This window comes from Capra hircus, chromosome 5 (assembly GCF_001704415.2).
Source record: "Capra hircus breed San Clemente chromosome 5, ASM170441v1, whole genome shotgun sequence".
Taxonomy (NCBI): Eukaryota; Metazoa; Chordata; class Mammalia; order Artiodactyla; family Bovidae; genus Capra; species Capra hircus.
Genome location: NC_030812.1, coordinates 69,612,048 through 69,634,280, shown reverse-complemented (window position 1 = coordinate 69,634,280; position 22,233 = coordinate 69,612,048). Strand labels below are relative to the sequence as shown.

Here is a 22,233-nt window from a genome sequence, read left to right as displayed (position 1 = left end):
GTAGCTGCACCTCCATCCATTTTCTGTAGTAGTTGTGTCCATTTACACTCCTTTTCCCCCAGATTCTTTGCCAAAACTAATTATTTGTTTTGATTAGTAGTCATTCCAACAGGTATGAGGTGGTATATGATTGTAGCTTTGATTTGCACTTACTGGATGATTAGTAATGTTGAGTTTCTTTTCATGTACCTGTGGCTTCTGTATATCTTTGGAAAACTATCTATTCAGGTCCTCTGTCCATTTTTAAACTGGATTGGTTTTGCTCGAGTTGTATACAAGTTTTTGATATATTCTGGATCTTAACTCCTTATCAAATATATAATTGCAAATATTTTCTCCCATTCTGTAGAGTGCCTTTTCATTGTTTGGTTTCGTTTGCTGCGTAGGTGCTTTTTAGTTTGATGTAGTTCAACATATTTATTTTACTTTTGTTCCTCTTGCCTTTTTAACCAATGTCAAGCAAATTAGTGCATATGTTTCCAGTAGTCATGTATGGATATGAGAGTTGTATTATAAAGAAAACTGAGTGCTGAAAAATGGATGCTTTGAACTGTGGTGCTGGAGAAGACTCTTGAGAGTCCCTTAGACTGCAGGGAGATCCAACCAGTCCATCCTAAAGGAAATCAGTCCTGAATATTCATTGGAAGGACTGAAGCTGAAGCTCCAATTGGCCACCTGATGGGAAGAACTGAATCATTTGAAAAGACCCAGATGCTGGGAAAAGTTGAAGGTGGGAGGAGAAGGGGATAACAGAGGATGAGTTGGTTTGGTGGCATCACCAACTTGATGGACAGGAGTTTGAGCAAGCTCCAGTAGCTGGTGATGGACAGGGAAGCCTGGTGTGCTGCAGTCCATGGGGTCACAAAGAGTCGGACATGACTGAGTGACTGAACTGAGAGTTTTATGGTCTCAGGTCTGCTGGTCAGGTCTTTGAGTTAATTTTAATTTTTGTGTATAGTCTAGTAGTCCAGTAAGACAGTGGTCCAGTTTCCCAACAACTTTTATTGAAGAGATTGCCCTTTCCCACTATATGTTCCTGCTTTTTGTAAATTAACCACATGTGGGGTTATTTCTGGGCTATTCTATTCCATTGGGCTATGTATATTTTTATGCCAGTATTTTGATTACTATAGCTTTGTAATATAGTTTGAAATCAAGAAGCATGTGCCTTTAGCTTTTTTCTTTCTCAAGATTTGACTATTTAGGATCTTTTCTGGTTCCCCACAAATTTTAGGATTATTTATTCAATTTTCATGAAAAATGCCATTTGAATTTTAATAAGGGTTGCACTGAAGATGTAGACTGCTCTGGTTAGTTTATGCATTTCAGTAGTATTCATCTAACCCATGAGCACTGAATATCTTTCCACTTATTTGTGTCTTTGGTTTCTTTCCTCAGTGTCTTAGTTTTAAATGTATAGATTTTTTTACCTCCTTGGTTGTATTTATTCTTAGGTAGTTTATTCTTTTTAATGCAATTGTGAATGGGATTGCCTTAATTTCTTTTTCTGATAGTTTGTTACTGGTGTATAGAACTGCAACAGACTTCTGTGTATTGATTTTGTATCCTGCAACTTTTCTGAATTTATTAGTTCTAAGTTTTTTTTAGTGTCTTTAGGGTTTTCTATACATGTCATCTGTAAACAGTGATAATTTTACCACTTTCTGATTTGGATGCTTTTTATTTTTCCTGCTCTGGCTAAGGGTTCCCATACTGCAGTGAATAAAAGTGGTAAGTTGAGGGCATCCTTGTCTTCTTCCGGATCTTCAAGGAAAAGCTTTCAACTTTCCACCATTGAATGTTAACTGTGGGCTTGTCACATATGGCCTTTATGTTGAGGTACATTCCCTTTGTACCCACTTTGTTTTTATCATAAATGGATGTTGAATTGTCAGGTATGTGTTTGGTTTTTTTTGTACATCTATTGCAATGATCCTATGACTTTGTTAATGTGGTCTCATATTAATTGATGGGGTGTCATTGGTTGGTTTGCGGATGTTGAACCACTCCTGCATCCCTGAAATAAATCTTTAACCACGGAGTATGATCCTTTTAATGTGTTGTTGAATTCAGTTTGCTAATACTTTGTAGATTTTTTGTGTCTGTATTCATAAGGGATATTAATATTAGCCTTAATTTTCTTGTGGCATCCTTACCTGGTTTTGGTATCAGGGTAATGCTGGCCTTCTAAAATGAGTTTGGAAGTATTCCCTTCTCTTATATTTTATGGAGGTTTGAGGATTGGTTTAAAATTTAACTTGTTTAGTATACATAATTCACCAGTGAAGCCACTTGGTCCTGGACTTCGGTGGGAGGTTTTTGATTAGTGATTCAGCATTCTTCCTAGTAATTGGTATGTTCAGATTTTCTGTTTCTTCATGATTCAGTCTTGGTATTTGTTGGTATACAGTTGTTCACAGAAGTCTCTTAGTATCCTGTGTATTTCTGGGGTATCAAGGTATGTAACATTTTCCCTTTCAGTTCTAAGTCCTCTCTTTTTTCCTTACTGATTCAAGCTAAAGGTTGGTCAGTTTTACCTTTCCAAGAAAACAGCTCTTGGTTTCATTCTTTTCTATTTTTCCTATTGTCTTTTTGGTCTCTATTCCGTTTCCCATGCTGACCTTTTCCCTTCCTTTTACTAAGTTTGGACTTTTTATTTCTAGTTCCTTGAGATGTAAAGTGAGGTTGTTTGAAATCTTTTTTCTTGATTGTAGGCACTTATTGCTAGGAACTTTCCTTAACTACTCTTGCTGTAGCCCATAAATTATGTTGCATTTTCATTTTCATTGCTCGATTTCTGACACATTAGTTGTTTAATCTCCACATTTGTAAAATTTTCCAATTTTTTTCTTGTAACTGATTTAAATGTTTTATAAAAGATTTTAAATTTATTGAAACTTGTTTTTGTGGTGTAACATCATATGATCTGTGTGTTCTGTTGCTTTTGGATGGAATATTCTATGTATTATCTGAGTCCATTTGGTCCAATGAGTCTCTTACCATTTGCTTTATTTACAAATGTTATATCCACTTGTGGACTGAACCCTTTATCTCTTTTGTTTGGTAACCCTGAATACCATGCTGTGGACAGAAAAGGCATGCCACTTATGGATGAGCAGCACTAAGACTTCTAAATCCTGAGCATTAACCGGAGAGCAGTTGGTCAGGAAAAGTGGAGTCCCCCATGGATCTACCTCTGTTCATGGTCTGCTCTGGATTCTTGGCCTAATCACCACCTTCCCAAGGACAGGATTTTCTCCTTTTAAAATTCCATGAAGTACTACTTATTTTACATCCTAGACTACCTGTGACAGATGGCACATTTAAGGAATGAATTTCTAAAAACCTTTTTATTATTCCTTTCAAGAATGCAAGTGGAGCCCTGTATACCACACACTTGAAAGCTAAGCACAAAGACCAGCCCTGTTTGTGCTGCCACCGTAGCTGCAAGGAGGAATGTCAGGCAGTTTTGGTTCAGTCATTTTGATGGCTGCAGCTACACAGGGAGTATCTTTAGGCCAGCTGTTGAAAACTGAGGCTAAATAAAACAGGAAACTGTACGATCTTCATTAAGACTCCATTGGTGTTTCTGAGCTCCTGTTCCCAAAGGGGCCACTAATAGATGAAGTTCTTGCATTGCCGAGAACAAGCCTCTCTCGTCTTCCAAATGCTTCATTTACTAAAACATAAAATAAATGGTTAAGCAACTACCAGATCAGAAAATTGAGAACCTAAAATATAAAAAAAGAGACTAAAATGCAGAAATGAACAATGAGGTTCTCTACCCTGTGGTGGGAGACTTTGTTTTGAAAAACATGTTTAGCACTTTATAAATTGGAAAGTAACCAACTCAGAGTCTAAAATAATGTTCTGAATGAGGTTAACTGTTTTATACTGGTCTACTTTTTTTTGTACTTTACTTTCTTTGCCTTGTCCCAGATTTATTGAATCCACCTTGATAACAAACGTCCAATCCCTCATAACAGTGACTCTGTCCTTGCCTTATTATACTTACTTCTGATGATTTCTTGCCTTCATCTTTCTCTGTATCATGGCCACAATAGAACTGTTTTGGATTTAGGACTTGTTTTCTTCAGGGAATTGAAGATTCAGGAATCAGAGTGGGGCTACAGCATTCCAAATTACATCAAAGTAATAGAAGGGAACCTGGCCCCTTCAGGAAAGCTGGATTTGGGGAATGTGGGAGGGGAGATCATGCTATATACCCTTCCAGCTTTCCCATAAAATCGTTCACTTTTAAAAATCAAATTTTGTCATAGATATTTTAAAATTAAAGTATGAAGACAAACTTATTGTGAATATGAACATTTCCAAATTACAATTTGATCTGTTTCCTCAGCTAACTCTGCTGGAGGATGAACATGGGATCTACCTTTGCCATCTCCCTTGACGTATTCAAGCCACACATTCTGTGTTAGCTCTTATAGACCTTCTCCAGAAAAAGCAGGAAATTAAGATTCTTACCTGAAGAGACTGTGCTTATATCCCAGACCCGAAGCCCTTCCTTCTGACCTCCAAAAGCATAAATAAATGGCAAATCAGGGCAACAGGAAGAACAGAAGAGAACTCCCTGAGAAGAGAATACAAAGTCAGTGATTTCAATCTTCCCAGAAAGCGCTAATCTCGATTCCCTACTGCTGTCTACAAGACCCTACGATTGAATGTCACTGAAAACCAACCCACCAGAATCTCCTTCCGGGCTCCTGTAAAGGTACTTCACAGTCAAGCTGGCGGGATTATCTCTGTGAGAATGGGTGCAGTTCTGACCACTCAGGCTCACATCGCTATTACCATCTAATAGGGATTTCCTAGTATATCGAATCTGCTTAATACTCCCAGAAACTAATTCTCCTTTTTAAGTTATAATGCTATAGTACAATCATTTAAAAGTTTATGTTTTTTAACTTTATTACTAGATAACACATGCATCATAGCCTTTCCCTTCTCCAGGGATCTTCCCAACTCAGGGATTGAACCCAGGTCTCCTGCATTGCAGGCAGATTTTTTATCAGCTGAGCCACAAGGGAAGCCCAAGAATACTGGAGTGGCTAGCCTATCCCTTCTCCAGGGGATCTTCCTGACCCAGGAATTGAACTGGGGTCTCCTGCATTGCAAGCAGATTCTTTCCCAACTGAGCTATGAGGGAAGCCTACATGCATCATAGAAAATATAAACAAGAAGTATAAAAATAACTCTGAAATAATCAGCTGTTCATGTTTTGGGATAGGGTCTTCTAGATTTACATATGTGCATTCAACACTTAAGTGTTTATGCGTCGGATAATACTATAAAAACTGCTCTGTAGGGTGGGGAGGGACGTTCAGGATGGGGGGGGCATGTATACCTATGGCCAATTCATATTGATATATGGCAAAAACCATCACAATATTGTAATTATCCTCCAATTAAGATAAATACTTGGAAAAAATGCTCTACACAACTGCCTACCCACATTTTAAAATACAAATATTCATATATACAGTTTTAAACAGCTGTATAGTGTTCTATGTCTACAGTTGAATTTTTATAATGCCTGGTATACACTATATGCTCAATAAATATTTGATGAATTATTGAATTCTAATCATTTCTAAAACTTTTGCTACTATGTAGTAATTTCAGTATAGTAAGAACTACTAAATAGTTATACAAAGATGTAGGTGATAAACTGACCTCAACAGCTGTGGTACACAAAAGGTTCATGATTTTCAGAGATGGGCTTGATTTTAAGGTTAAAAAACTGGAGCATACAGTTACCAGCAGGGAATGGGGGTGGGGGTGGGAGTTAGGAAGTGATGAGCACACTGCTGTATTTAAAATGGATAACCAACAAGGACCTACTGTAATGCACAGGGAAGTCAGCTTAATATTATGTAACAATCTTAATGGGAAAATAACTTGAAAAAGAATAGATACATGTGTAAGTATAACTGAATCACTTTGCTGACACCTGAAACATTGTTCATCAACCATACTCCAATGTAAAATTGTAAAAAAAAATTGTAGCCATTCCACTTCTGTCCTAGAAGACCACCTCCTCTTCTTGGTTCTCCACAAGCAATTGTTAATCATGAAAGTTGGAAAAGGAATCAGATAGTACTGATGTCTCCCCAAACTGCCCTAAATTAGAAAACCCAGAATTTGACTAAGCCCCAAATTAACTTCCCAGCAAATCCGTATTCTTTTGTGCAGGGGTTCCTGGAGAAAAACAATAGATCAGAAACAGAAAGAACCAAGATGCCCACGAGTATTCTTACCATTTTCATATCCCGAGAGTGAACCAGACTTGGCCTGTCTCCTAAAATGTCCCAGATCTTCACGTACTTGTCTGCTGATGCAGTCACAAGACAGCCCTTGATTTGACTGCTTAGATCAAGACCTAGAGAAAGATAACACTTGTTCAGGGACTTTCACTTTGAAATAAATTTACTTCATCATAGGTTAATAGAAATGAAAGAAACCATATTCTTGCTCACCAGAAATTTCATCATTGTGTGCGTTAAGTGTAAAAATTGGCTTATCTGAACGTGCATCCAAGTTATATACAAAGCCGTCATCTGTACTGGCCTGGAAAGAGTAAGAGAGCACAGCAATGTTAAGTGACAATAAAATTTAGCAATGGGTAAATAGTATAAATCGTTGTGAAAATCATCTATGGATCTTACATACCTGAGACACTTATTAAAAATTAACATGGACATAAAGAATTCACTTATGGTAAGCTGAGTTGGCTCTTACAGGACTAGTTCAGCTGACGTGTCTATTAGGCAGTTGGATATGAGTATGAAGCAATGGTAGCTGATACAGACTGGGGTCAGAAATATGGTGGCACAGAGGTAGAAGTTACATCCATGAGAAGAGAAGGGGTTTGCTCTGTGAGTGCAGAATTTAGAGCACCGTGTAAGGACAGAGACCTGGAGAGCACACCACTTAAGGTAAAGGCTGAGGAGGAGCTCACAGAAGCCAGAATCAAAGAGGGAGGAGAAAATAACAACCCCAGGAAGCAGGGCTTCTAAATAAAGTAACAATGCTGTCAGTATTTTGGCAAAGAGATTTAATCAGAAAAGGACTGAAAGGCAGATTACAGTTCCACTTTCAAGAAAGGAAGAGAGAACTTCGAAGGGATTAAGAGGCAGACCTGGTCACTGATGGGAGACAGAGACTTGAGCCTATATACAGGCCAAGGGCAAGAGTCAGGAAAGAGTGGCAAAAAAAGGGACAGCTGATGCAGTTTTATAGGTGGGGCTACGATGGGCACGAAAAAGGAAAGGGAGGGGCATTTCATCTTTTGAGACTTGACGGAAGGAGGTACACCATTTTATCTTGATTACTTTCCATTTCCTTAAATATCTGTAATTTTAGGACTGATAACCATGTGGCAGCACATTGCCTAGGAAATGTGTGCGCCTGCCTGCTGAGAGCCAGCTTTCAGGTAGAACTGGGACTTCACTTGAGAGAACTGCAAAGTGGAATCTGGCTTGAGGTGGTTCAGGCTGGGAACTGCATGCCTCTCTGCACAGGGTTGAGATGATATGCCCCCAGAATCACAATTGCAGGAACCTTGATGAAACTTCACATATTCAAAGAAAGCTTTTTTTTTTCCAAAGAATTCTGTCCCTCATTTACAAAGCACTAGATATTTGCTTTAGGAAAATTAGGAAATACATGATACCTTCTCTTCTGGATAAAAGCTAGGATTTTCTTTTTCCATGAACTGAAATATCAGTGGTATCTTTGGAGGCAACATGGAAAACTGTTCTCCTGCAGATATTATGGGTATTCATAAAATGATCATAAACTTTCTTCCCATCTGGGAAACAGTGGTACATTAGTAAGTAAGTGTTAAGTCACTCAGTCGTTTCTGACTCTTTGTGACCCTATGGACTATAGCCCACCAGGCTTCTCTGTCCATGGAATTCTCCAGGCAAGAATGCTGGAGTGGGTTGCCATTTCCTTCTCCATGGGATCTTCCCAACTCAGGGATCGAACCTGGGTTTCCTACACTGCAGGCAAATTCTTTACTGTGTGGACCACCGGAGACGGTATATTAAGTGCTATATTAATTAAACATGCTAGCATTAGCATCACTGGAGCTCCATAAAAGTAGTAATATTTAACTAAAGGAAAATTTTCTTGAACTGATTTAATCATTGGAAACAAAATGAATTTCTGTGATTTTAGTACTGATAAGCATGTTAGCAAATAACCTAGAAAATAGGTGTGCCTGCTCAGTATTTGTCATGCTCAGTATTACAAATAATTTTACAATGATCAACTAATTATTACAACTAAAAAATGTGGCATGCTTTGGAACAGTTGGAAATTAGCAAAATTATTTACATGTTTACCATTTTTTTTGTGTGGTGAAATCATTGTTCTCTTGTTAAAGAGATCTTTTTAAAAAAAAAAATAAACCCCAAATGCAAATACTTCACACTGTTGATATAGAAAAAGCTTTTCTACAATGGAAGTAGAGAAAATAAGTGATTAATAATCTATTAACAGTAATATGCATATTCTTACCAAAAAATGACAAGGTGAAAAGTGATTCCAAGTCACTCTCTCGATCTGCCCACTGAAACGCCACATTCGGTGGCTCTCCTCCGGACTCCGGCAGTCATACAGAGCCACGGACCTGGGCATGTTTAGGCAAAGTTAGGAGTTCAGTAACCACCACCATGAAATCAAGATCTAGTTATTTACAGCCTATTTTAAGGTTCTAAAAGAACAGATGAATCGATTTTTACTAATTGGTGAACTCTGGTCCTGTCACTTGAAGACACTGGTGGCTCCAGATGTCACAGTGGCCTTGATCTCCCCCAGATTGAATCCTCTACTTCCAAGACGAATCGTCCCTATTTCCCAAAGAACAGGACAATTTCTAATTTGTCATTCCCCAATACTGCTCAGAGCCAGTCTTAGCCACATTTACTTTTTACAAGCAGGTTACCGTGTTGGCGGAACAGATGAATGAAGTGAAGTGAAAGTTACTCAGTCGTGTCCAACTCTTTGCGACCCCATAGACTGTACTGTCCATGGAATTCTCTAGGCCAGAATACTGAACTAGGTAGCTTTTCCCTTCTCCATGGGATCTTCCCAACTCAGGGGTTGAACCCCAGGCTCTAGCATTGTAGGCAGATTCTTTACCAGCTGAGCCACAAGGGAAGCCCAAGAATACTGGAGTGGGTAGCTTATCCCTTTTCCAGTGGATCTTCCCGACCTAGGAATCAAACCAGGGTTTCCTGCATTGCGGGCGGAGCTATCAGGGAAGCCAGGTAACACGTCTCAGCCACATTTACTCTCTACAAGCAGGTTACTGTGTTGGGGGAACAGATGAATAGTAGTGTGTAGTTTTGCATGAATCCCAACTACAAAAGGATACGGATACAAAATAAAAGACTGCAACTTAGTTTCTGGTTTTACTAGCTACCTCTCCCATCTCCAATCTCTAAAGAGCACACACATGATTTGGAAACCCCCTGTGATGGACTGCAGTGGTCCCAGTTCTTCATCTCTCCCCACATCCACGCCCTCTCAGTAATCTAGGAGTTCCTCCCCTAAAGGCAGAGTTCGTTTTCTACTCCATGTGATGTCTGTTTCGGCTTACAGGAAGCCAGATATGTAGTAGGTCTGAGCCCATGTCTAAGAGGCCTTGGTGTCCCTGCTTGTACTCCTGACCGTGCTGTGGCAACATAACGTGGACTAGCCTGCTAGTTTTAAAAGGATGTAAAACAGGAGAGTCTCTGGGCCTAAACAAGTCGAGATTAGTAGAGCTATCAGTTGAATCCACCCTCGATTAGCTCAACCTTGCAGAGGTCAAGAAGCAAATATTCATCGCTTAAGACACTGAATTTTGGGATGGCTTGCTTCAGAGCAATGTTCAACTCACACACCCTCTAAAAATTGAAGTAGTTGGGAATTACAACAGAACCATATTCCCTTGCAGACTGAGAGGATCAAGCTGAAAGGACAAATGAGTACTACTGAAGATTTAAACACATAAAAGCCACAGTAATAAATTCTATCTGAACACTCAGTGATACTTTCTGAATTAGTTCAAGAGGGAAAAAAAAAAAAAAAAAAGACAACAATTAATTCCTAAAATGCTTTCTTACTTATCATATGATCCAGAAATCAGAGTCTGTGCTTCAAATGGATGAAACTGGAGAGTCTGGACCTAAGAGGAAGAAACATAAATTAATAGATAAATGTTTGTTTGGTTTTGGTAAAACTGCCTAATACGTGATGGGAATCAACTTAGCAGTGTTCCTACAAATTCTTTCCTTTGAAATGTATTCTATGAAGAAGTATAAATGTATCACATAATTAAAAGGACAAAATATACTTCTAAATAAAGGCTGATACTTAAAAGACCCAATGCAGCATTCCCCAAATTGTGCCAGGCAGAATACATATGTCCCTCAGATGTTAAAGTATAGTCCGAAGAAACAGGGGAGTGGTCACACGTTCTGAAAGTTTCACAACATGCATTAGCACATCAGATTCCTGGGTTCTGCAGTACCATCTGTTACAATTCTTTAACCCCATTACATGACTGAAACCCTTCACCCTTTCTAGGAGCCTCTGTAAAAATGTGGCAAAGCACTAATGTTCCTAGTCACTTTACCTTTCTGCACCTATTTTTGCAAAGCTCAAGAGGATAATAGTTATAACTATTGCAAAGGGCTCTCTGAAGATCCAGTGGGCTAGCATGTCAAAGCACTTTGTAATTCACAAAAAGTCATATATAAATGTTTGGGATTATTTGTGGTACTTAATACATGTCCCAGCTTTTTTAGAATCCCCTTTATCCACAAAATCACCATACCTTGTCTGTGTGTACGGCAAGGCTAGCTGCTGGCTTCCCCAAGGACATATCCCACAGAATAACAGTGTTATCAGCTGATGCACTGGCCAGCACATTTCTGAGAAAGGGAGGAAACAAATCGGGTAATCTTTTAAATATCAAGACCATTACATGGAACAATTCCGCTTATAACCCTACCAAAAAATAAAACACATAGGAGTAAATTTAACAAAAGAAACCAAGATTTTCAATATACTGACAGGTTACCCAGAGGTTCTGATTTGCAGCTAAGTTTGGGAAATACTAACCTAAACAACATTCTCAAGTCCATTTCCCCAAACAATTGTAACTCTGTAGAGGTCCGAATACAAATGAGAAGACAGGATATCCTTCAGTAAGCTAGCACTCTGGGATCTTCCTTAGAATGCTCAAATTATGAAGTGTCCAGTGTAACAGAAATGCTTTTAAAAAGCTGTCTTGGGTATTCAGGCTTGTTCTTCCCTCTAAGTAATTTGTATTTACCTTCCTTGCCTCAGTAGCCCCTCAAACCAACTGTACTATTAGGAAAATGGCCCTTTTGAGGTAATAAGTATAAAAAAATACATGGATGACATCCAAAAGAATTAAGTTGAACTCTTACAGAGTATACAAAAATTAACTCAAAATATATCAAAGACTTAAACCTAAGAGCTGAAACTAAGACTTTAAGGGGAAAATCTTCGTGACAGTGGACTTGCCAACGATTTCTGTGCTGTTACACTAATAGCACAGGCAACAAAAGTGAGACTGAGCCGCACCGCGTCAAAATGGAACCTCTGTGCTTTGAAGGGCACTTCAGCAGAGTTAAAAGTCCATCCACTGAATGGGCGAAAATATTGGTGAATCACAAATGTTGTAAGAGATTGATTTTCAGAATATACAAAGAACTCCTACAACTTAACAGCAAAGGGGATCCTCCCAAGTTAGTGATCGAACCTGGGTCTCCTGCATTGCAGGCAGATTCCTTACTGTCTGAGCCACCAAGGAAACCATATTTCATTCATTTATAACAGCAAAACCAAACAACTAAAAAATGGACAGAAGGATTTGGACATTTCCCCAAAGAAGGTATACAAATGGCCAACAAGTACTTGAAAAGATGATTGACATCACTAGTCACTAGGGAAATGCAACTCAAAGCTACAATGAGATACCACTTCACACCAGTCAGGATGGCTACTACAAAGACAACAATAACGAAAACAGCAAGTATCAAGTGTTCAAAAGGATATGGAGAAACTGGAACGCTTGTGTACTGCTGGTTGGAAGGTAAACGGTGCAACTGCTGTAGAAATCAGTATGGTGGCTTTTTAAGAAGTTAAATGCAGAAATACCATTAGCTCCAGCAATTTTAATTTTAGCTGTATATTCAAAAGAACTCAAAGGAGGGACTCCAACAGATATATGTAAACTTATGTTATTATATGCATGTCAATAACACCAGCATTATTCACAAGAGCCCAAGAAGTGGAAACAGCCCATAACAGATGGATAAACAAACTATGGCATATATGTACAATGGAGTACCGTTTGGTCTTAAAAAGGAAGGAAATCCTGCTATATGCTACAACATGGATGAACCTTTTCTAAGTGAAATAAGCCAGTCACAAGAAGACAAATACTATATGATTTCACTTATAAGAGGTGCTTCGAGGAGTCGACTCAGAGAGATAGAAAGTAGAATGGTGGTTACTAAGGCATGGGTGGGCAGGAAATGGGGAGTTCCTATTTATTGAGCATATAGTTTCAGTTTTGGAAGCAAAAAAACTTCTGGAGTTGAATAGTGGTAACGGTTGCACAACAATGTGTGAGATGTACAGAAAAACTGTACACCAAAGTGAAAAGTGAAAGTGAAGTCACTCAGTCGTGTCCGACTCTTAGCGACCCCATGGACTGCAGCCTACCAGGCTCCTCCATCCATGGGGTTCTCCAGGCAAGAGTACTGGAGCGGGGTGCCACTGCCTTCTCCAAAACATGGTTAAAATGATATTTTACAAAAAAATAACGTGGACAAGCTGTTGTCAAAACTAAATGAAGTGAGAAAAATGTCTTCCATGCAGTAACAATTCTACACCACTGGCACTGCGACCGCAGTACATGCTGGTTTTCCCAGCAGTGCTGGAAGAAGGGCACTTGGTCCCCAACCATGTAATGAGCATCTGCTAAGTGAAGAGAGAGCAGGTGAGGTGGGGCTTGCAAGGACACAGACAGCAGCATTCCTGCCTTCCAGCAATGTATACTGCAGGGAAAGAAAAGAAAACAAGGACACAGAGATGTGAAACACAATGTAGAGAGATTAAATGAAGACGTGAGGCAAAACCACAGTGGTTACAGTCTTTAGCAAGCCTTCAAATAGTATTTCTTCTTACCTGACCAGCTTATTCCAAGAAAGATCAAGGACAGCATCTGTATGCCCATCTGCTGAGGAATTCTGTAATAATTGTTTAATTACTTTTGGTATTAAAGCATACCCCCAATAAAATTGGTTTCTTAATTTGAAAGATTCTTTAAAACCTTAAGATTATTCTGATCTTAGGTAAACTTGCTCCAAAATCTAGGGAAAGAAACACCTTGTCTCCCTCTTACTTCAGAGTTATGATAAATGTTCTTTACAGGGAAGAAACTATAGTAGTTCTTAATCTGTTATAATTCTATAAATCAACCCCCAACCCATCTCTCTCCCTCACCAAAAATGTAACAAGTTGAGAAGCTATAGGAATACAAAGATATTTAGAATTCAACATACTCAAGGATAAAGTGAAACATTTTAAAAGTTAAAAAATAGCATATTAGTGTGAATAGCTACTATACATAAAGAAGGATCAAAGGCTGCGATCCAAAAGTCTGCAAGCAATAAATGCTGGAGAGGGTGTGGAGAAAAGGGAACCCTCTTACACTGTTGGTGGGAATGCAAACTAGTACAGCCACTATAGAGAACAGTGTGGAGATTCCTTAAAAAATTGCAAATAGAACTGCCTTATGACCCAGCAATCCCACTGCTGGGCATACACACCGAGGAAACCAGAATTGAAAGAGACACATGTACCCCAATGTTCATCGCAGCACTGTTTATAATAGCCAGGACATGGAAGCAACCTAGATGTCCATCAGCAGATGAATGGATAAGAAAGCTGTGGTACATATACACAATGGAGTATTACTCAACTATTAAAAAGAATACATTTGAATCAGTTCTAATGAGGTGGATGAAACTGGAGCCGATTATACAGAGTGAAGTAAGCCAGAAAGAAAAACACCAATACAGTATACTAACACGTATATATGGAATTTAGAAGGATGGTAATGATGACCCTGTATGCAAAACAGCAAAAGAGACACAGATATGTAGAGCGGACTTCTGGACTCTGAGGGAGAGGGTGGGATGATTTGGGAGAATGGCACTGAAACATGTATACTATCATGTAAGAAACAAATCGCCAGTCTATGTTCGATGCAGGATGCTTGGGGCTGGTGCACGGGGATGATCCAGAGGGATGATGTGGGGTGGGAGGTGGGTTCATGTTTGGGAGCTCATGTACACCCGTGGTGGATTCATGTCAACGTATGCCAAAACCAATACAGTATTGTAAAGTAAAATAAAGTAAAAATAAAAATTAAAAAAAAAAAAAGTGACTTGTCTTGTGTAAGGATGAATAATGTGCCAGTGTGCTGCTGCTGCTGCTGCTGCTGCTGCTGCTGCGTAGCTTCGGTCGTGTCCAACTCTGTGCGACCCCATGGTCTGCAGCCCACCAGGCTCCCCCGTCCCTGGGATTCTCCAGGCAAGAACACTGGAGTGGGTTGCCATTTCCTTCTCCAGTGCACGCCAGTGTAGGTTTTATATAATCAGAAATCAATTTTTCCTTGGATGGGCTTTTTGAAACTAGAAACTATAGTAACTTTGTAACTACCTTGTCTTATTCCACCAAAACCATCTAACTGAAACAGTGTTTGTTCTCAGCTCCTGTTCCCACCACCCCCAAAGCTATTTCTATTTATCATTAGAGTTTAAATATCTATTAGCTTGCTTACCTTCTTTCCTTTCTTTTTCTTCTTTTTTGACAGCTTACTTCCAAGTGTGAAGACTGGCTCTAGAGAGTCCACTATATCCAGGTCCCACACCTCAATAACAGGGGTCATGTTTCCCACAGCAATGTAATTTCCTACAGGAGGAAATGATACATTTGTGATTTAAGAAATAACTTATAATGAAATACATTACACTGCAGACTGACTGAGTCATGGCTTAGAGCAAGTTCTCTCAAACTCTCATGTGTACATCACCTGGATGTTGTTAAAATGCAGATTGTTTCAAGAAGTCCTGGGTGGGGCCTTAAAAGTGCATTTGTAACCGGCTCCCAGGTGGCGGCAATGCTGTGCTGCTGGTCCTCAGATCACAGTGTGAGTAACAAGGGCTCCTCCTGGTCCCAGGGTTTTCACTGATATAATGACAGACCCTTCCTACCTTCACGGCTGTGGTGAGGATGAGGATTTGACTAGATCATAAATGTGAACAAGCTTTGCAAACAAGACTTGAGGTGTATTAACAGTTTTTACCTTAATTATTGAGTGTGATGGGGCAATGAACAGTGTGCAGCTATGGCCAAAGCGACTAAGCTAAGAGCCCAATTCTCTCCTCATTCTGGTTCTACTTGATGTTTTCTGAAAAGGGCCGTGCACTAAACTCTACCTGATGACGCTGGACACAGCATGCCAGTTTATACTGGGTTTTCAGGAGACCTCCTCACAGTTCTGAGCCCTCATCAGGCCCTGTCCTTCTGCCTAGTGAGCCCATTGAAAGTCTGGAGACATACAGACCCCAAACAATTAAATGCTGTGGTCTGAAAACTAACTTCATAAAACATCAACCACAAAATAGATGACGTGTGTAGCTGGGAAAAACACACAGGAGCAGAACCACTGAGCGATCTTTTAAGGTTTCTAATTACCAGTTGAGTCATCTGGGCTAGGATCAAAATTTAGCCACTCCACACTCAAAGGGTATGCAGACAACAGGATATCATGGTGGACATAAAAAGAATCTTCTTCTTGATTATAAACTGAAAAGATTGGGAAAAGAGATTTTATTACATCAAAGTAAGAAATCATATCCCACTCAAAAGAAGAGAGACTCCCTTTTAAACCTATGGCAGTCACTTGCTTAAAGTCATAAATTTAAATACACTTAAAGTGATGACATTAAAGAAACTCCAAAGTATGTACAGCCAGGCAAAAGGTTTTCATGTCTAATATATTCCTAGTACCTGGGGAGCCCCAAAGGGGAACAGAAACACTGACAGAGAATTTTCATCAGGCTGAATGCTCCATCTGCATGTTCCCTGGCTAAAACGGTCTGATCTTCTGGACCACCAACCACAGAAAACGCTCACAAGGCCTCCATTAGAAGTGCTGCATCCTATTTTACCTTTTAAATCTCTAGTTGGTCATAAGTCAGAACAAATCAGTACTGGAGAGAAATAACTCTTAGTTTCAGAAATTTATCAAAAATTGCTTCTTTAATATTTATTATTAAAATCATAATTTATTATTAAATTATTAATATTTATTATTAAAAGAAATCTTAAAAATTATATAATGAAACACTGATAAACACAGAGCCTACATAACCAGACATTCTCCCCTAATATGCTTTTTACTAGAAAGAAGCAATTTAAGATGAGCTAAGGATTAAAAAAAAATTCTTCAGACCATGGTATTTGGGGTAGATCTTGGCACTAGCAGATTCCATGTAATGTTCTATCACATCACTTTATGATAAGAATGTGTGCTCAAAATTAACAGCTTGTGGTCCTGTAAGAATCTCAACCATGGCCAATGTACTCAGCTTACATTTTAAAGAAAGATGATGATGAAGCCTTAAAACAATCTTTTGACCACGTCTTTTTATTATTCAGATTTAGAGAGAAATTTTCAAATTATTCCTGAACAGAGAGACATCACGTAACTTGGAGATTCACACCAAATCCAAATAAAACATATCATTAATGACTTAACTTAGAAGGAAACAGGAATACAATTACTTCAACTTCTCAGCTCCTGTGTGATAACACACAAGATTCAAAGGAATGACTAGAATAAACTTTCAAATGAGAATGTATAAAAATCAGTGATGACTAATTGTAATAGTTCTAATTTTTTGAAAATGGAATTGGTCTTTAAAAAATTCCACCAACATGGTTTACATTTAAAATATGTAAAAAGTTCAAAGATAATTAAAAGAATAACTTCACATTGAAATAATTGATATTTAAAGCCTTTCTGATTGTATAAATAGATCACAATGGGCCATGGCATAAAAATGGCCTAAATGATAGGCTTCCTACAGGGAAATTTAAAGGCTGTAAAGAAATCCAAGTTAATAAAGAGAGTATGAGTAATCTACAAGGTGCCAATAAACATTAAGCCCAAGGGATTTAATTTTCATACTATGTAACTGTGTTCCCTATAAAAAAAGGTATTAACCTAATAATCTCTTTAAGCTTCAAAATTTTAAGACAGATGAATAGAATCAACTAAAATGAGATACAACAGGACTTGGTGCCTAGAAATCCATAGTAGTTACTACAATGTTTATTTTAATATCACTTAAATACAGAACCTTTTAGTAAGAGATGTATTCCACTTACCATGCACCTCTAAATTGCACTGGTCCTGTTCAGCTCTACCACAAACTATGAGATTGTCACTAGGCTTAATCAAGAAATCTTCACGTTCATATTGCTCCTAAGTGGAGACAGAAAAAGTCATTGATTAGAATCAGCTATTTGGGAAAGTTTTTCAAACACTTAAGGAAGATAATTAGAAAAACCACATAGGTATTTACCGTGTCTTTCAGAGTGACGTAAGGATCTTGATCATTACTCCCATAGACTGTAAGACCCAAGAGAGATTCACCAAGAGTTTCAGCATCTATAAGAATTCATACAATGAAATGAATAAGCCAGTCCTTTTGACTAAAGCATTCTTCCTAAGACATGGGCTTCTCTGGTGGCTCAGACAGTAAAGAATCTGCCTGCAATGCAGGAGACCTGGGTTTGATCCCTGGGTCAGGAAGATCCCCTGGAGACAGAAATGGCTACCCACTCCAGTATTCTTCCCTGAAGAATTCCATGCACAGAGGAGTCAAGCAGGCTACAGTCCATGGGGTTGCAAAGAGCTGGACACAGCTGAGTGAGTAAAATACACACACATCCCATCTTTAAACTTAGATACTACTGTCTATTTCATGACTAACTCTGAATCATTTATAATTGGGAAAGGAAATAGTAGATAATAATAAATAGGAATTTAAAAGCCATTTGCTTTTGGCCCTGGAATGCACATCTAATAGTCTTGAAATATACACTCTTCCAATACAAGAATCAACTCAAACCAAGAAACTCCCTTTTAGAAAATATCAGAACTCTACTCAGATCCTCTAGCTTGCAGCTTGTAATCATTATTCAAAAGTGCTACAGAGAGGTGGCCTCATAGACCTAGAAATAAACAGGTCCCTAAAACACTGGTATCAACACATTAAGTGTTGCCTGGTCAAAGAAAATTGTAAACTGATGAGCCTCATAAAGTTAAGTGGGTTTCTTTATTGCAAGATATCTCGTAATTGCTGACAGGCCAACTTGCCCAGTGAATCTGAAAGAGGAGATACTACCCTTTACACCAAATTTACCCCAAAGTGACATTCTTTCATGGCATGTCTACAAAGGTGACGGAGTAGTCCCCGAGCAACATAAAACTCAGGAGAAGGAAGATACTCTCAATTTCCGGGAAAAGCTACTCTAAGGGGGCAGGGCTCTTAGGTCCTGAACATCTGACAGGTAACAGACGGGAATGTCTATGGGACAAAGGCCGACAGAGCCCATACTCGGCAGGGGATGGAGCGTACTAGGAAGCAGTGTCTGCATGGCTTTTCTCTGGGCCGATTCGCTCTTCCTTCTCTGTACTTCAGTGGTGCTCTGTCCTATCAGGAGGGAAGCAACCCAGAGTCCAGTGGAAAAAAAAGTATCCAGCTCCATTATTCACCAGCTGTGTGACACTGGTCAAGTTATTTCATCTCTGTAAGCCTGTATTTTTTCCTGTAAAATGGAGGTAATAATTTCTCTCTCATTATTGCAGATAAAGAAAAACGAATTACAGGTGAACCACTACTTCCAATAAAATATACAATACTAATTTTTTTTGTTTTGTATTTTAGGTTTTAGATAAGCGGGTTGAACTGATTTTTTTAAACCAGTTTAGGAAACATGCTGTCTGTCTTGAGCCTTGACCCAGATTATCTGACTGACATAAGGACAACAGGATTTCAGGGTAAAGCTTTGGAACCCTGTAACAAGTAACATGATCTAATGCACTGAGTTTGGACTAAAAACCAGTATAAGTGACTAAATTCTAACCTGGGTTGCCTTCCTCGTCATATTTATCTAAGTCGTACTCGGCCAGCTCGTCATCATCCAGCGTCCTGTCATCTTCTGGGTCGCCATCCTCCAGGGGCTCCCGTGGTCGGGCCTGGGTACGGGCACTCTGCATGCCATCCTCTGAAGGATCGCCCGTTTCCTCTTCATCACTGCCACCTTCTTCTCTACGCCAGAGAAAAAAGAAAAAGATCAGCCAAAAGACACCGTTCAATAATCAGAACACCCTGTTATCATCATTTAGGATTTACAGTTCATCTAGACTTGACTACAGGAATCAACATCCCCAAACTTACTGCAATTTTCCCTTTGCTTCAGCAATGAGACGTTTCACTTCTTCTTTACTAAGCTCTACCTATAAGAGAGCAAACATTTCATTATGATATATTTAAGGAAACCATTTTAAAGTCTCTGAATTAAAAAGACTGCAAACTAATCTAAAACATGGTTTTAAGTTCGATGCAGGATACAGGATGCTTGGGGCTGGTGCACTGGGATGACCCAGAGAGATGATACGGGGAGGGAGGTGGGAGGGGGGTACAGAATTGGGAACATGTGTACATCCGTGGCGGATTCATGTTAATGTATGGCAAAACCAATACAATAAAGTAAAATAATAATAATAATAATAAAGACATCAGGCAAGAGACATCCAAAGTCAAATATCAATCCAAAGTCTCTAAATTTAACGTAAATGGACTTCAGACATGTCCTTATAAATTAAGATCCCTTCTTACCCTGTTAAAAAAATCATGTTCTCTCCAGACTTTTTTTTTAAAAAGATGGACTTGTATAAGCTGCCTTCTATGACAGCTCATCTCATCTTCTCTGCTCGTTGGCCGTTTCTCCCCAGTGCCCCATGGATATTCCTGAGCAAACCACTCTTGCCTTCGTGCCAGGCTCTGTTCCCTGGTGTCACTGCCAAGTACTCACTCCCTGGGCTGTCACCACCTTGCAAAGCTCGTTCTCTCTGAATGGACTACTCCAAACTTTCCTTTCTCTATCCCTGTACACTGCAGGTCCATTTTTCTGACTGTCTATAAGACTCTCCACTTGGACATCCTGCTCAAAACTGGTCATCCTCTTTAGTGCCAAACTGTAAGCTCCTGATTACTGTGTTCCATCCATTCTTGATAGATGATGAACCAATCAATCACCCATTCTGTACCAAAATGCCTTTAATAATATAGAAATTCTATTGGATAACTCCAGAAACTAAAGATTCTTAAAATTTTAATTAGGAGATATTTTTCTAATTTCTCTTACTGGTCTGAATTTTTCTTTCTGGGACTTTGCAGAATAAATCCAATTTCTTCTTCCTACAAACTCTTAAGCAACGGTTCCCAAATCTGTCTCACATTAGAATCACCTGAAGAACTCTTAAATCTCAGACTATACTCCAAACTAAATAAATCACAATACTTGGAAGCTGGTAGTTTTTGAAGCTCCCCAGGTGGTTTCAATGTGTGGACATGTTTGGAAATCAGTGTCCTCAAGTATCTGCAAGTCTCTGGTGCCCTTTTAACAACTCTTGCTTTCTTCAATAATTTTTAATATATTATTTCCTGTCCCTATTCTATATGCATGTTCAGTCTTGTCCAACTCTGCAATCGGATGGACTGTCCTCTGCCACGCTCCTCTGTCCATGGGATTCTCTAGGCAAGAATACTGGAGTGGGTTGCCATGCCCTCCAGGGGGATCTTTCCCATCCAGGGATAGAACCTGCCTCTCTTACGTCTCCTGCATTGGCAGGTGGGTTCTTTACCATTAGCGCTGCACTGAATGCCTACCATGTGCCAAATGCTGGCGAAACTGGAGAATTAAACAGTCTATGTCCTGGTGGAACTGGCTCAATAACCTGAAACAAACACTATCCCGCCCGTTTTTTTCATTAACATTTATCACTGACAAAGTATTATATATGCACATGTCAACTCCATAAAGGCAGGGACTTTTCCTGTTTTGTTCATGCCTATCCCAGGACCCTGAACAATGCTGGGAACAGAGAAAGCACTTCGTTAAACATCTGTTGAATAACGTAGGTAATCTCGGCTACAGACTCAGTCTCTCCTGTAGGCTTTTCCCTTTCATAACGTGTCACCGTTTACCTCTACCCGCCGCCCTCCATGGCCTCATCAACATTTCATTTGCACTACTGCGAGAATTCCTAATTCAATTCTCGAGCTCACGACACCGTAGTCTCCACACCAGTTTTTCTACACCACGGTTTTCATCCAGTTCATTCCTCTAAACGCCGAGCGGAGGAGGGGAAAGTGGAGTTTCACATACGTGCCCCCTTTTCCCGATTTGCCTGAAAACGCTCTAGGGTGACGGCAGACTATGTGGCGTCGTCAAGAGGTCTCGCTGGACGTTGTCAGCAAGCACCATCCCGCCTCCTTCCAGCCCACGAGGTCCACAGGCGTGCGAATCGCCGGGGGTGGGGTGGGTCGGGCTCGGGGGGAAGGGACAGCGAGGAGGCGCTTGGGCCAGGAGTCCCAGACCCTCGGAACCACGGCCCTACCACGACAAACAGGCCACAGCCGGCCCCACCCCCCGTCAGTCCCGCCAGCGGCGCCGGGGCCGCGCGTTCCCGGTCCAGGTTCCCAGGCGACGCTGACCCAGGATGCTGCAGAGAGGCCGCTCCCCCTATACCTCGGAGCGACCGGGCCTCACCTTGTCTGGCGTCTCTTTGGCCACGCCGCAGCGGACCCAGGCCACGCATGTCACCTGGCGGCTGCGGTTCATGGTCTTCAGCTCGAGGCCTCACGCTACAGACTTGGCCTCGGTGGGTCTGGAAACCCCCACCGCCCTTTGGCCAGCACGCTCGGTGAAGGGCTCCCAGCCGCAGCTTGGGGCAGAGCGCAGGCGCCGGCGGCCACCTGTTCCTTAGGGGTCGGCGCCCGCTTCTGACGTCATTCGAAAGCGGCGAACGGGAAAGGG

The 22,233-nt window shown here is 40.1% G+C and overlaps 1 protein-coding gene across 1 annotated transcript; it reads right to left on the bottom strand.

Annotated features, from left to right (window-relative positions):
- On the bottom strand, positions 3,332 to 22,203 carry PWP1 (PWP1 homolog, endonuclein). The gene is made up of 15 exons (XM_005680583.3): positions 21,967 to 22,203; positions 19,590 to 19,648; positions 19,276 to 19,460; positions 17,709 to 17,794; positions 17,512 to 17,608; positions 15,814 to 15,924; positions 14,897 to 15,027; positions 13,237 to 13,298; positions 10,850 to 10,946; positions 10,137 to 10,198; positions 8,545 to 8,656; positions 6,498 to 6,588; positions 6,279 to 6,400; positions 4,486 to 4,591; positions 3,332 to 3,679 (listed from the first exon to the last, which is right to left on the bottom strand). Exons 1-15 carry the CDS (start codon positions 22,036 to 22,038, stop codon positions 3,570 to 3,572), a joined length of 1,503 nt encoding a protein of 500 aa, XP_005680640.2. The 5' UTR covers positions 22,039 to 22,203; the 3' UTR covers positions 3,332 to 3,569.